Raw genomic sequence first — 16,950 nt, forward strand, 5'->3', positions numbered from 1 at the left:
ATGTTAAATCCTTTGTGAATACTTGGTTTGCTCAGCCAGAATTGCTTCCCATTTATTCCATCTTTTGTGTACATAGCTGAAGTGTTTATTCTGGAAATTACATGTGAACCTACTGTACGCCGAGACTATACTCCATCTGATTGGCACTTTCACACTGGTGCTATTGTGCTTCAGGAACAAATGCCTGCTTCTTAGGAACCCAACTAAAATATTCTGCTTCTTGTGAAGATTTTATTATATTACTAAGTATTATATGGAGTAAGAAAAAATAATGAGACAGTACACTCATTTCTGGCCTCATGTGCAAAAAGGTAAATCCAACGTTGCTCTGTTGAAGTTAAAGGTCTAACACAGGTAGAATGGGCCCAGAGAATGTGTTTTTGCACTCCTGTGCAAAACAGCTGTGAGACAAAAAATCAGGGTAGCTGCATGCAGTCAGCTGTGATATATTCTGGTACCTTAGCAGATGCTTGAAGAAGGGTCATTAGAGGCCCACCAGAACATGTGCTGCATCAGGAACACCAGGCAATCGTAACATGGCCTGGAAACAAAAGGTAGGGAGAGACAGCCTTTGACCAAGCATGCTGTGCTGAGTAAGTTAGGCTCCTTGATATTTCAGATTTAGTCTGTTTTTCTCTCTGGTCAGAACATGATGTTGAGGTGGGCATGTAATTGTTCACAGCTGTCTGGTTGGACTGCCTGTTCCTGTCAGGTCTATCCTCACCCTTCCTTCACAGCAGCCCTGTAAAGAGAAAACAGGCACATTTTGGCTCTAAGCGGGCTAGCACAAGACTGTAAGTGGGTGAGACAAAATGTTTTAGGAACCACACTTGGCAAATGCAACACTATGTAAAAAGGGGCCAGGGCAGTTCCACAAGCAGTCCTTCCCAAGTAAGTGGGGACAAATCCATGAGGCATATTTTGCTCTGCACCTAATACTTTAAGAGCCATACATAGCCTCTTACCTGCTTTGCATTTGAGAAGTTCAGCACTGTATCTCTTCTAAACATTTTCAGATGTTTAGCAGATCAAGTATCTGTGAAAGTGCTGTAAGTAATCTAAATTAGAATTCATTATTCCACCATTCCTGCCCTAAGTCAAAATGATGCTGCATCTGGGAATAAATTCACTATATGCTGACATCTTAATCAAATACTTTCACGTGCAACAACTTAAAGACGTCACTCAACCCAATGAATCATTTTTTTCTAATTATGTGAGCTTAAATGAAAATTTGTGGTAGGTGTGATCACATCTCAGACACATACTGGAGTGAAAACAATGCAAATAATCAGGACACTGATGAAAAATGCAAATGTGATTTGGTTAGCCTTGGCAAAATGAATTTCTGACCTAGAGGGCCAAAGGGAAGAAAACCCTGCTGAATTTGATCTTTATCTTTAATCCGACTGGCCATGGACAGACACCTCAAAATAATTTAGACTAAACAATGACACAATGCCAACAGGGAAAGTCATCCTTACTTGTGCAATGACACATTGCTGAAATAGCTTCCTGTTGCCACCCCAGCTGATACTATATCATGTTCCCTTTTGCAGGACGGAGAGATGTGGTCCTCTGTGAACTGCACCATCTGTGCTTGTGTGAAAGGCAAGACAGAGTGTCGCAAGAAACAGTGCATTCCAGTCAGCAGCTGTCCTCATGTGAGTTTTTTAAAAGAACAGAGCTTTCTTCTCTTTTTTTCTCGACCATTATCTTTTTCAGTGTTCCTTGGAAGTGTGTGCATGGCAGTGGGGCATGCAGGTTGGAAAGAAGGGATCCTCTGACATATTCATTTAGGCTGACATTCCCCAAGCGTGCTACTGCTACCCTGAATATGGGCTTCCCGCCTCTGTCCTTGCTCTGAAGACTCTGTGCTCCATTTCTCCTCCTCCCTTTAACTTCCTCTGTCCCAAGTATCTGCACTGGAACATCTCTTTCACATATATTTAATAGCTTTATAGAGTAGTGAGATGACTATGTTCATATTTCAAGAGCATGCATATTGTTAAGGCAAGCCACAGGAGGTTGTTGTACTTGCATTTCTCAGTGCATATGAGGCTTAATACTTGGTTGAAAATGTAAATTAGACAAAGCAAAGCAAATTATTTCAATCAAGCCATGCCGCTTTCTCTAAGGCTGCAGCCTGAGTATTTTTTATTTGAAAGTCTGAAGTGAACCCAAAGAGTGGTGTAATTGTAACTTTACTTAATTGCCTCAAAAATTAGCATTACTTGAAACCTTGAGCTAAAGTCAGCCTTTGTTACTTGGATTTCTGTCACTCACAAATTATTTTGGTTTAATGGCTCAAGCTCTCAGAAGAGGGAGCTCTAAATAGCACATCATGTAGGGGCAGATCTTTGAACAGAACTGCAGGAGAGAGAGCCAAGTCGTTAGCATTACACCTTCTCAGTGTTTCCTTCTCCATCCTGGAAGCCAGTGAGGAAAATATGAGTCACAGACACCTAGGTATAAAATTTTAAATGACAAACTCTAGTTTGTAAAATATTATACGTGTGAACTTTTGACAGCCAGAAGTGGTGGTAGAATACAGAGCCTGTACCTTAGTGCTCCCTGTTCTGCTGTGCCAGTGAGCTGCAAGAGCAATGCTTGCATCCTCAGAAGAGGGGACACCCTTTTCCTGTCACTCTAGCACTTACTGCAGAGGGCAGTTCTCCTGTTAATGGGCCTCATGTGAGATGTTGCATACATCTTAGGAAGTGTGAACAAATGGAGCTGCTCTTCTGGGAACCTGATGTGGCTCATGGCAATCAGGTTTGTTCAGGCCATTCACAGTATAAGCAGGAGGTGAGAGCTTGGACCCTTCAGGTCTCTTCAAATTCTTTGTTGGCTGAGAACCTGGCACACACTGCATCTCATTTATATTTTCCCTGTGCTGATGCATTTCAAATGTTCAAGATGCTTCTGAGATCAAATAACTAATATGGCTTAACATAGATCTTAAGTGAAATACACCGCTTCAGCAGTATCCATATATAATTTTGAGCATTGAGATGATCAGTTGAAGTGACTTCTAAAATGAAAATAGTGGTGGGTAAAAATTCACCATCCGCAGTCCTGTGGCAGCATAACTGGCTGACTGACGAACTCGTTCAGCGCTGCTACATGATTTGCTCCAAGGTTCATGTGAAGTCCTAAACTGCCCTAGACCTCCGAGTTGAGTCCTCAGACAAGGTCCAGTTCCTTAGGGCTGAAACAACCAGCTTTGTTACCCTGCAGCACCATTCCCTCCAGTATCTAAACAGTCAGCCTGCTCCCTGCCTTAAAATGGAGTCTACAGCAAGCTGCATGCAAACCCACCCTCTTCCACAGGTACACATTACATGTCTGCTCTTCCAAGCTAAATTAGAAGGACAAGTAGCAGAAAGAATGTAAACTGTAGAGTGAGATTTATTTTCCTATTCCAAGTGGGTACCAAGTAATTTTAAAGCAAATAATGTATGCTAATGGATTTAAATCTTTTACTTTTCATGTGTGCTTCACTCCACGTTATCCAAGATAAAGATATATTAGTGTTTCTGATACTGAAAATCTGGATATCATGCATAGAGTTATGCTGCTGTCTCTGCAAGCTGTAGGGGTGTGAACTCCATTTCTTTTCTCTCTTCACAATATTTCTGGCAGTAAGCAGTCTCTACTGACTATTGAAGACTGCTGTGGAATAAAATGCTGTTTAGTGTCCCTTAGGGTGTCAGGTCACATAAAGTTATCTTATTAAAACTGTGTTATGATACACACAATTGAGTGTGAAAGGACTGAAGATTCACAAGAAACTTACAATATTATTCCTTGACTTAAACGCTTTACCATGCAGTCTTAATACTCTTTGTGTGATGTTGTGGGGTTTTTTGGTGATGGAATATTATTTAATTTATCAACATAGATTTTGTCCAATTATTTCTTGAAAGGATGGGTTTCAAAGTGGTAATTCTGCAGAAATTTCCAACACCGTGCAACCATTTTTATTATTCAATGTGTTGGTGGCAGGCTGACATATTTTTGAAGACTGTTTCTGCCATTTCTTTCATTTTCTTCCTAGGGCAAGGCAGATTTTTCTGTTTCTTTTATTCTTTTCTTTGTGGAGCATTTAATCCTATATCAGTAATTACAGGAAGTGTCTTTCTTAGCTTCTTTTCATCTGCAGCGGAGGCAATACATCTCGCAAATTCAATGCCTCCTGTCATATTTATAGTAAAATCAGTCCTCCTTGGGCTTCTAGTGAGCCTTGTGGCTTGTGGTTTCTGTTTCTTACTTTCTGACCGCTGACTCCACATAGATATTTCCTCTCTCAGTTACCTGGAGTGTCAGCCTGCAAGGTGTGGTACACGCTGGGCCCCATCCAGCAAAGCTATTAAGCATGCGTCCAGTCCTGCTGAAGTTAGTAGGCCCTCCATGTGTGCTTAAACTTAAACACATGCTTAAATACTTTATAGAAGGGGAGTAATCTCAACACTTGGCAAGACTGAGTTTCAGAGATCCTTTAGACCTTTTCTTACCTAATTTGCTATTCACTTGCCCTAGCCCTGCTCCAGCCTCTTTCTTGCCTTGTTCCATCTCCTTTCCAATTACCCATCCTTATCATTTTCCGCCTCGCCTCCTCTCCTTACGCCTTTGCATTCCCCACTAACAATGTAAGCCTGTGGTAATGGTCAGTGGTCATGGACATGTCTCTTTTTGTACTGCTAGAGGAGACCCTGGTGAATTTTACAGCATACAGCCTTTTCTGAGCTCCAAGGCTGTGCAAAAGTTAATGGAATTAAATTCATGGCATGTGAAGACATTTGCAGAGTTCGATTCTGTGGGTAAATTTTGAACCCATGAACTTCAAGTGAGTTGAAAATTTATTCAGAACACGTTCTCCCATCTCTAGCACAGACTGCATTTAATGTTACACACATCTGTTATTATTACAAACAAAAAGTTGCTGTTTTTACTCTAGTGCCAAATGAGGCACAAAAAAACAACAGCTGTTGCTATTGCACAACGAAACAACCCCCTTCCCCCCACAATTAGTCTTGCCTTAAAAAAATAGAAAATAAAAACCTCAGACATAAAATTGAAAACCTCATAAAAAAGAAGAAAAATCCCAGAAAATAAATAGACTCAAATGTGGTCTGCTTATAAATATTCATAGGGAAAAATGGGATCACATCACTTAGCCCACTCCTAAGGGAACCCTCAATGCTAACAAACTGTTGCAGCACATGTTAGCAATAATGGGTTTCCTTATTCTACAAGACAAAAACAGGATCTCGGGCCAACATGGTGGCTCAAGTAACCAGCCTCAGCAGGCCGCATTGGAGATTCCAATTTCACTTGAATTCTTGCCACTTCCAGCTCGGCTGATGATTTCAACTCTCTTATTGAAACGGAGAGGTAAGGCTGTGCAGTGCAGTGTGTGGCATTCAGCTGCACGTCTTCCATTCGTACAGATAAGTGTTGCCCAGCTCCCTGTTTCTGTGCAGTTTTAATGGTTCCTCCTTCAAGAGGTTTTGTCCTAGCAGGTGCTTGGTAGATCTCCCTGTTGCAGCCTGGTCCTCAGCTATTCTCTTTGCTCTGGGGCCTAGTGGTCACACAAACATCTAAGCATTGCCCACACTGCCAGTGAAACTGATCCAGCCTTTTTCTCAAGTCCAGATGTGCCTCAAGTCTGTTCACATGCAGTTGCACATTCAAAGACAAGCTTATGCTGAACTTTTATGCCCTGCGGATGATGAGCCTAAGCGCACTCATCACCAAGTTCTCATTCATGCCATCTGGGTACATCAAGCACGAGCAGGACGGAACGTGCTCCACTCCAGTCTGCCGGCAGATACTTGGAGTTCATTTCTCCTCATGCATGTTGTCAAAGCTTGGCAACACTGTAGGCAGAAAGCAAGGCAGAAAGCAATAGGGCTTACTGCCTGTGCCCACTTCTCCACTCTCTGCATAGACCTGCCACCTATTTCTTGTCTGTTTTCATGAGCTTTTCTGCACTGTTGAGTATTTTGAGTGGGCAGAATAGCCCAGCTCCATTTGCTCACTCTTGCTGGCTGCTCCTTGCTCACCTGCTTGGTGGGGAACAGGAGCAGTGGTCCCACAAAGGGGACTTTCTCTGTGTTCCACTATTGTTGGAGCAAAGGGTCAGTGCTGGGGAGCAGTACAGCTCCATATGCCTCTTCCTTCCCTGTATGGGAATGTGGGTGAGCTCCAATATCACCATAAGTTCTGTTATAACACACGCCAGTTTTTGCTTGGAAAAACACATCGTTCAGTCTGAAATTTTCCAGGCTTATCCTCTAGCTTGATGGTTAGCTTTAGAGAATTTAAGTAAAATCAGATAGAACATCTTTTAATTCAATGAAGACTGAAAAGGAGCATGAATGTATGTACACAGAGGCATGCCTCCTGCTTCTAGCCAGCCTTGTATAAGACACAACCATAAATAAAATTGACCTGGGCAGAGTGTTAAATAAAGACTCGAACCTTTTGTCCATATTACTATGACTAGACCAAATTGTTTTCTTTTAGACATTGCACATCCTTGGATGCATGCCCATTTACTTCACTGGGGAGATTGGTCCATGATTGGTAATATGATTTGGTGAGAGAGACCACAAGATTTAGCCATGAAAGAGATCTGGCAAGCTAGATCTCTACCATACCTCCTTCCTTCCTTCATTTTTGTAGGAAAAATGAATGATTTGGGGGGAGTGTGGGGGTGGGTGCGGAGCAGATTGCCTCTGTGTAGCGACTAAAAGGGTGTGTATAGGAAATGCATTGTATATATTTTAAGAGGTGGGGGAAAAGGTAGTGATCTTGTTAACCCAATAACTAGTCTGCTTTAGATATCCATGAATACATGAGTCCAAAATTCTCTCACACTCCCTCTAAAGAGAAAAGTGGTAACAGAGAACCCTTTTAGTATTTCATTTCTTATAAGACTGCCAGGAAGCTCTCTGAATAGTTCTGTCTGTTTTTAGCACCTGATATTTGAAGCTGTAACCAGGGCATTGAGTTCAAACACAACTTGAACTATTTTAAAAGGCTTATCCAGCCTTACAACATAACACAGTCATTGCTCCAAAAACTCTTTCATTAAATCAGCCTGTCTTTCTCCCAATTAGGGTAAAATCCTGAACAGAAAAGGATGCTGTCCTATTTGCACTGAAAGTAAGTTCTTTCTTCACATTCTTTAAATTCTTTTTTATTCTTTCAGAGAAAATAAATATAGTAGAAGTATGTTTGCTTTTCTGCCTTCTTTTTAGAGGTGACTAAAGGGCAAGTGATTACTTCTGGCCACAGATTTGCCTCCTATAAATCTGTAAATTTAAAAAAAATGCCTGGGTATTTTATTTTATTTTATTTTTTCCAAATGACACTATTTTTGTCAAATCTGAGGTGCTGCTTTTTGAAGTATATAGTTGGTCTGTGAAATTTGTAGGAATAAAATAAGCAAATAAATAGAGCTGTAACTTTTAGGACTGGGTACCTTTTACATCTGTAAATAACAGGCCAGCTATGTGTATATATAATCCAACACCTTTGCAGATGATTTGTGAGAGTTAAAAAAAGGTGTGCAGAAATCTGAGACACAGTCTGGAGCAGCAGTGGAAAGTACAATAGAAAGCTATCCTTCTGTCTGTATGATGTTTGCTCAACCATCACCTTTTTATCCATTTACTCCACTTCAGGAATGATCATCTTATGATATCACTTGTGTTCTCTCCTAGTCAGCAAAGCACTTACACAAATACTTATCTTTAAGCTGGTCCTATTTAAGTCAACAGGGAGACCTGTCTTCACTGAAATTAACAGGATACAATTATGTATCTCCTTCAGGATATGTTTAAGTATTTTACCAAATAGGGACAGACTGCTAAAATGGGGTTTTATGATTTATAGGAAGGCTTCTGAAAGAAGGAACAGGTTTTTAAGGAGAGCATTTCCTACTCCTTTGTCTAAAATCAAATTGGTTTTGCTGATCAACTCAGTTCTGGGTGCTCTTGATTTGCACAAATTCCATATGCTAAATACCTGTTTTTCCACTCTGCAGCTCAATTATTTTGAAACATGTAACTTGTGATTAAAAAAAATCTAGTTTGCAAGTCTTCAGTATCAAAATGAAATTAAATACAAGTGGCAACCTCAGAAACACTTAAAATAATACTGAGCAGAGGGAGAAATGAAAGAGGATTCAGAGGACCAGCAGTTGATTTCATGTTAGCTCAGTTTCAAGGGAGAAGAAATTTACATAGACCTCTGCTTGAACAGGACATGTCATTAGTGTAATGAATTTATCGATCTCTATCTTGTTCTTATGTTTCAGTCTCATTTAACCTTTCTCACATGTCCTTTTGTAACATGAGAGTGTGAGGGAAATAATGGGGCAGCCATTCCCTCAAAGCACTGGAGACCCTTTACTGTAAGGGGTTAAAAAGAAGACAGTACAGTGATTCCTGCAGAAATGCTGCCAGAGAATGATGATTTGTGATAATTGTTTCATGGGAGAAGGAGGCAAAAAATAGATTTCTTCAAAGTAGAAATAACTCATCTAGGAACCAGGTTACCTAAAAAGTCAGAACTTCTTGATGATATAAGAAGGGAATGGTCATGACTATAAGACGTGAAATTAAGGGCACACCATTGTTGCTCGTCCTCCTGCCACGCAGCTCTGTAAAGAGCCTGGCTCCATCTTCCCAGTAACCTCCTTCGAGGCATTGGCAGACTGCTCTTAGGTCTCCCCCAAGCTTTCAGGATAAGCAACCTTATTCCCTTAGCCTCTTCTTATGGGTCCTGTCTGCACGTGAGGCTGGGAGGCTCGTTGCACTGTCCCGCAGTAGCATGCTCCTCTGTTGCACATGAAACAGAGGGGTCCTTTTTTTGGAGAGGTGCCTCACTGTGGACCCATTTAGTATTTGGAGGAGAGATGATGCTAAGTTGATTCTAAGCTTTTATGATTAAAGGCCGTTCCCAGCTTTTATCAGGTAATGTAATCAAAGAGCTTAAATACCTACTGTCATACAGCAGTGGTAGCCATTAGTGTTTTAACAGTTGCCATTTGCAAGGAACTGATTCCACTTTTGCGCCAGAAGTGCTGTAAATCTCATCATGACATAAGGCAGGCAAAAGGCAAAATCATAAGGATTTCAGTGATGATCACTATCTCAGATAGTAATTAGAAACGTTGCTAATTCAGCCAATTTCTGATAAGATGTACATGCACAGCCCTTTCCCTCACCTACCCACTCATGTTGACTCTCTCTCCACATATTAACACACCAGACATTTCTGGCGGTCCAGCAGATATTAATTTTCCAAAGTAAAAACAACATAGGAGGTACAAGAACATACTGTACACAGGAGAGCTTTGAGTACAGTTTAAATGCAGCCAATTTGTATTAAGTGGGTCAAAAACAGTCACGTTGTTAAAGGATACGCTTTAAACTGAAAAAAAAATAATCAAAGGATTATTTTTCAAAGCAGTTTGTTGCAGAGAGAAAAAGTACCTTGTCTCCTAAAGGGCTGGAGAGTCTCTTTTGTCTACTGTTGCCGAAGTTAACTATGGTTGGTTTTGGCATGTTGCTGTTTAAGCTCCATGGCTGGTGTACAGTTATCACTAATTAAACACAGTGGTCATACCAGTGGAAAATTCAACAGTTTAGTTTATCCTGCTGTAAAAATGTAATGAAATGTACTCTTTTGGGCTTGATTTAGAAAAATCACCACTGACGTCAATTCCATAAATTAGTAATCCTATGTTAGACCAAGGTCATTTTCATATTAAAAAAAGAAAACACTAAACCTGAGTTCAAATAACATTAACAGACTGCTCTCAACTCCAGACAAAGATGGGAATTTGCAGTGGAGGTTAAATCTTTGTTCTTGACAAAGAATTGATAGCTCTTTTTGAAATTGCTACATGCAGGATGAAATCTTCCTACTGCAACCATGTAGGTGTATTTTAACCATGATAAATAATCCTAACACAGTCTTACCTAAGTCGTCGCGAGGCTTTATGGATGAAATTCTTTCAAAGTGGACTGCAGTCATCTAGGTCTAGCAGTACACGTGATTAATTTTGCAGTAAAGGCCTCTTTTGGGGCAGAAAATTTCATTCATCACAAATCATTCTGCAGCTTTTTTTAATTGACAAAATGACCAGCGGAGCTAAACCAAACTGAAGGGCATTTGGACCCAGCCTTAGAAGTAAAAGGTTGGTACTTTCACCTGGTCCTGCATCCTTTTTATTTGTTTTATAGAAATACTAAAAAAAAATCCATTACTCTTCAAAGCAAAAAAAAAAAAGGTGGGGCTATGCATTGTTAGGTACCTGTGAGAATAGGGAGTGGGACTCAAGGACCACATAGGCCCCTGCTGGTCCTGTTTCTTGTGTTATTTCCTTGCCATGGAGAAATACATCAACAAAAAGACTGCAATTGGTTATTCATACTGGAATGCTGTTCATGATTTACCTCCTCAGCCGTTTCAGCCATGATGGTCTACTGTATAAATATGTATTTGGACAAATTGGAATAGCTATTTTATTTATGAAATAGACCATAAAGACTCCTGTGGAGTTTTTGACACCACACCTTGTAATGTGTATTATATCAAGCTGCACTATGCAGCAGTTATGAGGAAAGTACTCTATGGCTTATGCATTTTTTAAAGAAAAGCTAATGAAATTCTATTATGCGTGTTCTGTAGCTAGTTTTCAAAAGTTAATAATGTGTTCTGTTTGATTTAGGGCTTAATTCAGCATATGGGCTAATTGCATTCAAAGTTTCATTTCATTTTTAAAAAGCTGAGATATTTTTGAATTATAGATGTGCAACCAGAACACCCTTAACTGGTAAACTTGTATTTTTTCCTCCCTCTCCTTACTTAGAAAGTGTCCAAACCAATTTTAGTTATAATTTAAAGTATATTTTTCTTGGCCACTCTTAACTAGCTACAAGCCCAGAAGAGTGTGACCAGACATCTGGACATCTTGGACTTCAATTGACTGCTCTGATCTCCTGAAAAAATAAAACAAGCTATTCCATAGGCACCAGAGCTAACAGAGCCTGGTTTCCTATGGATTTGTGTCCCATTTCCTTTATATCCCAACAAATAATAAACCCAGCTAGAGACAATATATCCTGTGGCTGCTCTGGAGCTACAAGTGTGCTAATTGCCCAGCCAATATGCTCATGCTCTCTGGCTGGTCAGGATGTGTGTGCTGACTGTCTGTCTGGCCTCCACCAAGCAGTATATATATCTCTCCTTTCTAGAAAGGCTAAATACTGTCTGAGGGGGGTGGAGGCATTGGGTGGAAGGCAGAAAGGTACTTTTTGGCAATCACTTATTTCAATAAGTGGTTCTTACCTTTTCTCAGTGTACTACTTACTAGAAATGAGTTGTCTTTCAGACTTTTATCCCTCTGTATTGGCCAAACCAGGTCGTGATTTCATAAACTTTTTTTTTCCTTATGAAAGTACATTAAAACTCAGGGAATGCTAAAATGTTCTTTTCCTTGCTGTTGCTTTTTCAGCTTCCTTTTTTGTACAGATAAATGTGTTTTCAAAAACAGTGCTCCTTGCCCACAGTTACCTTCCCCTTTACCTTTTCTAATGAAAGTCACCATTTCATTTGAATTGGGCGCATGATTTGTGAATGCAAGGAAAGCATGCCAAGAGTTCTATAGTATTCACTTTAGCACCTAAATACTATTACTATTAGTTTGCAAGTAAGCTGTAGAGCCTTAGGTGGGAGCTGAGCAAACTGCTTGAATCATACACGTAGTTTAAGATTGTCAAATGTAGAAGCGTGAAGTCCATATTTCGTTAAAAAACAAATGTGAAAACTCCTGAGCTCCCAGAAGCTTTTAGGAAAGCCAGAAGTTTTGAACACTGATTTAGGAGCCTAAATGCAGGATTTCCAAAAGAGGTTTAGAGGTGTTTGCAGCCAGCTCCCAATAACGTTTAATCAGAGTGCCTAAGGCGCTTTGAAAGTCACAGCCTCCTGAACATAGCTCTGGAGCCCTCCTTTGAAAAATCTGTGTTTTTCAGGGACAGAGAGGGAATGGGTATATTTGCCTTCATGTGCATGTGTAGATGAGCAAAAGAAGACATCAAAGATCATGAATGCCAGGTTCGAAACAAGCAAGAGGCAGTGGTTCTTCATGCCTTTAGCCAAGGATGTTGTGGATGCTAAAAACATTTTTGGGTTCAAGGGAAGACTGGACAAATTCACAGAAAAGAAGTCTATCAAAGGTCACTAAATAAAGAGAAACCATGTCTGGCTCAGAAAATCCCTAAACTGAAAATAGTTGGAGGCTGGCAGAGCCTTAGAGGGAAGTATTGTATATAATTGCCCTATTCTAACTCTACCCTAGACAGCTGATAGAGACAAGGAGTATACACAATAAGCTGGGAACAACGTACTGCAGGAAAAAAAGGGAAGGTCTTCACCAAAGACCCTATGCCTTGTTAGCACAAGCTATCAAAATTCATACTCCAGCATGCAGGAACATAGCTTTGGTGGTGCAGCAACACCTCTCCATCTGTTATGTCCCCACACAGGAGCAAGTCACACACGATCCTAACTAGAGAACTGATGCTTCCAATAGATTTCAAAAACAGCCAAGCAGAAAGACTGGTTTGTTTCAGAAGGGAAAAAAAAAAAAGCAGCAAACCATAAAACATGATGTGATTGAAACTCTCCCAAAAGGAAATAAACAACAACCCAAAACCTAAAAATGGCAGGAACTCTTTTCATGTTGCCTGTCTTTTGCAGTCTTGTTACACCCAGTATTTAAAGTTTATTCTAGGCCAACCAGTTCTTACTCGCAGTGCCTGAGTTATCGCACACACTCTTGCAGGGTGTGGATTTTTTTTTTAAAACCCACAATTTTAGCAAACCTTTCAAGATTGTTTTACACAGTGATATCAGAGAATCAATTATTTGGGCTGGTTTTAGGTAGATTTTCCCTCCCCCATTTCCTTGGTTATTAAAGAAAACAACAAAATTTGGATCAGACATTCAGCTATCCAGTCCAAAATACATTCTTTTTTATTTTAACTGCACTGCATCAAGTTGACATATGACGTGACACGATGTAACATAACATAAAACAACATTACTCTGCATAACACATTAGAAATTAAAAATAAATATTTCCTTTGGATCCCATTGGTACTATCAATTTTACTTGCACATCTCTAAATTATGTTTGTTCCTCTCATGTCTTGCCTCTTAGCCACTTGCTTAGGTGAAGAACGAGCCTCCCCCTCCCGATATGTTACTTAATAACATGTATAATATGTCCATGTTCTTCGCCTCTAGAAACACAGACAGAAGCCAGTTCTCTCCTCTGAAATCTTCGCTGATGTTTGGGGCGATTGTTTTGTTGATAGTTTCCTTGTTTTCATAAAAGTTGTCATTATGTTTAAAGAAAAATTAAAGCCTGAAAAAATTAAATAGAATCTGAGCAGGTAATAAAATGTTTCTTAATATTCATCATGCAGATAATTACATGAGTACATAAGGAAGTCAGAAACATGTTAGTATGATTTAGTAATGGTAAAGTCAGATGGTCTCCATATAAACTATGAATTTTTTTCCCATTGGTAAAAGTTGCATTGGTGATTAAAAACGATATGGTTCCTGGCAATTTATGGAGAATCAATTAATCTTTTTATGAACTTTGGAAAATAGTTATTGATATCCTCATTGGTATCAATGAGGAAAATGAGACTCACAGAAGTGCACATTTTTAAAAGCATTCTGCTATCTAAGTGTCTTGGTTTTCAGTCTCTGCCTAAAGTCCGTTGGGCCTGATTTCCAGAGGTGTTGATCAAATATGGTTCATTTTGACTTCTAATGGAGCTGTCAACATGATGTCCTTAAGAAATTGAAACTTTTGGTCCCTGGTTGCCAGACATAGTAGAGAGGCATAATAATGATGCCAAGACTAGTTACTCGCTTAGCTAAAGAAGCGTGCATGTGGCAAGTTAGGGGTAAAGCACAAATCTCCCAGGTACCAGCTCTGTGATGGCACTGCACCATGCGGTGAGGGAGACTGAGGTTAGACTTTAGGAAGACCTTACTTGCAGTAAGGACAGCCAAGCACTGCAACAGGTTGCCGGAGGCAGCTGTGGGGTTGCTGTTACTACTGCTCTTTAAGATCAGGTTAGATAAATGTCTGCCAGGAATAACATAGGTACAGGTGATTCTGCATTACAGCTGGAGAAGGAAAAGGTAATGTCTCCTAGAGTCCCCTTCAGCCCCATTTTCTGTGTCTCTATGTAGGTATCCTGGGATGCTCTTTAACTACAGCTAGAAAACCACCAGAAACATTATAGCTGCTTTAGCATAGCACTCTGCCTAGGCTGAAAAAGCCTGCTGGGAAAGGTGTATTGCATAGTCAGAGCTGCATTGCACTCCACTGAAGGAATTCCCTGCCTCCTCTCCATAACATCCATGTCTCCTTATTTTTTCTATGTTTGAATTTGCCTTTTTTTAGCTGCCTTTTACAGGCGAGACATGGTTAGTTGGATAAATTTTGTTTCAGTGAATGAACTGTATTCCTTGTTACTCTTCGCTCCTTTGTTGGGTTTTGGTTTTTTCTTTTGATTGATGCTGTTCACAGCTCTCTGATTACTGAGTCAAATTTTGTTACTGCACCAAGCCCTCCCCCCCCAAAACAGGCATCATCTTTCAAAAGCAGCCTCAGCCCATGGGTATCCAGCTGGCAGTAGCAGTGTTCATTTCTCTGCCTTGAGACTCCTTCTTCCAGGAACAGCAGCAATGAGATGTGGTTAGGACCTATTGTTATATGAGAAGGCTGCAATGCAAATAAATTTGCTGCTTTCTTTGATTGTGAGGCAATTCAATCAATTGCTGGGTAACTGCAGGGTAACTCAGCATCATTGACATGAGTGTGGAAACGTTCTGCCTTTGAGCTGCAGTTTCTCCAACCAGCGTATGGCTGCAAACAGCAGTAAGAAATCTCCCTCCATTTGTAATTATGCAAATGATTGGCAGAGATACCATGCCCTTAGATAGTAATTGCATCATGTTAGTCACGTACTACTGACTTTTAGTTGGTAGCATAATAACAATAACTACTACAAGTCAGTTGTATATAAACAACATATACGATAGCTTGTAACACTGAATAAAGATGCTGGTTCTACAGATAATTTGGGAAAAAAACCATAAATATACCTAGTTTATAAATGTAAAATATTTATAAGTGTGTCTGTGTAAAATATGGACAGAACAAGGTCCTGCTGAAGTGGTCTGATGGCTTTTAATTTCAGGAGATCACCCCTGCCTAACTGGGGACATTAAAATTAGCCTCAAAAATATACATGTGATGTTTTGAATTCTGCTTCTGTTAGTGGATTAGGCTTTGCTCCCACAACACAGCTTAAGGGTGGGAGCTCATCTCCAGGGAATTTAACTGTCTGAGAGGAATGCCTGTAGTCTTAGATACTTGTTTGTGGTCCCAGAGCTGGCAGCAGAGACAGGCTCCTCCAGAGAGTAATTCCCCACGTATTAAATATTATTCCCCACTTTCTAGTCATGTCTGTTTCTCTCTGTCAGTGAGAGGGAGACTGGATGAATTGCTTAGACTAGACATTTCATGTTTGGAAAGCTGAAGCTCAGTGGGAAGGCTCCCATAACACATCTCCAGAGACATGTGAGCTCTACAAGCCCAGGGCTCTGCCTGCTCTGATCATGAGTGGGGCTTGTATTTTCTGGAAAAGAAATAATTTGAAAAATTTCACAGGCATTGTAATAACCTAAACTGTTCAGGTGGTACATTATGTTTAAGGGACAAACATATAGGCTGGAAGATGTGTCTTTGGTTCCTAGCTATAGGTTAGCCTTCCTATGCTGCCCCAAGAATCAATTTGCCTTTGGTTCCCACCCACTTTGGGAAAGACTTCTACTAAAGCCACGAAGCTTCTGTTTTTCAAAAATATGTATTCCTAGTGGGCGTCAGCCAAATCTGCCCCATAGGGCAGATAGATTAGGTGAGAGTGGTGTCCTCTAAGTTCTTATCAACTGTTTTTTATAAAACTTTGATTGATCCTGATATGGTGCTTTTGTTTCTCACTCACCTGCAGAGCCTGGAGTTTGCACTGTATTTGGAGACCCTCACTACAACACTTTTGATGGACGGACATTTAACTTTCAGGGAACATGTCAGTACGTTTTGACGAAAGACTGCTCCTCCTCTGCCTCGCCCTTTCAGGTGCTGGTAAAAAACGATGCTCGTCGGACTCGTTCTTTCTCCTGGACAAAGTCGGTGGACCTTGTGTTGGGCGGAAGCACTATCAGCCTCCAGCAGCACCTCACAGTGAAGTGGAATGGGACCCGCATCTCACTACCTTGCGAGACACCGCAATTTCAGATCGATTTGGATGGTTACTTGCTGAAAGTGACAACCAAAGCAGGTAGGGCAAGTGTGTGTGTGTGTGTCTTCTCCCTGGAGAGCTTCTCAAGTGCAAACATGAACAGCAGTCAGTAAAAAAGCACGATAGTAGTAATAAATGTAGTTATAACTCTTTAGAGATATGAGGAACCCAAAGTGCTTTCAAAATCCCTGCAGCCCACAAGCAGACAGAGATCCCAGCTATGAGTTTGAAGTCTTTGCAGAATGTTTGCTAAGCTATGTTTCATTCTGCAGCTGACAATTCACTGCCTGTATAGACAACTGTGCCATGATTTTAACTTCTAGTAACTTAAGAGTGGCTTATGCAGTGTCATCGCTTGATACTTATAGATAAGAACAGAGAGGAGATCAGTTCTTAAACATAACATTCAGGTTTTTTCCCAGTTGCAGCAACATACCTTACAGTCTGAGTCAGCAATTCTATAAAATCATAGTTACTAATGGATGGAATGAGTTTAAGATGTCAAATTATGGAAATATTTCACTGGGGCTACCCAGCA

The 16,950-nt window shown here is 40.4% G+C and overlaps 1 protein-coding gene across 1 annotated transcript in view; it reads left to right on the forward strand.

The window, feature by feature from the left end:
* The window catches only part of BMPER (BMP binding endothelial regulator), a 145,704-nt gene that overhangs the window by 78,820 nt on the left and 49,934 nt on the right, over positions 1 to 16,950 (forward strand). The window contains exons 10-12 of the mRNA XM_072851412.1: positions 1,560 to 1,664; positions 7,128 to 7,173; positions 16,122 to 16,451. Coding sequence (XP_072707513.1) covers positions 1,560 to 1,664; positions 7,128 to 7,173; positions 16,122 to 16,451 — 481 coding nt within the window. The remainder of the gene's footprint in view (positions 1 to 1,559; positions 1,665 to 7,127; positions 7,174 to 16,121; positions 16,452 to 16,950) is intronic.

This window comes from Ciconia boyciana, chromosome 2, assembly GCF_034638445.1.
Source record: "Ciconia boyciana chromosome 2, ASM3463844v1, whole genome shotgun sequence".
Lineage (NCBI taxonomy): Eukaryota > Metazoa > Chordata > Aves > Ciconiiformes > Ciconiidae > Ciconia > Ciconia boyciana.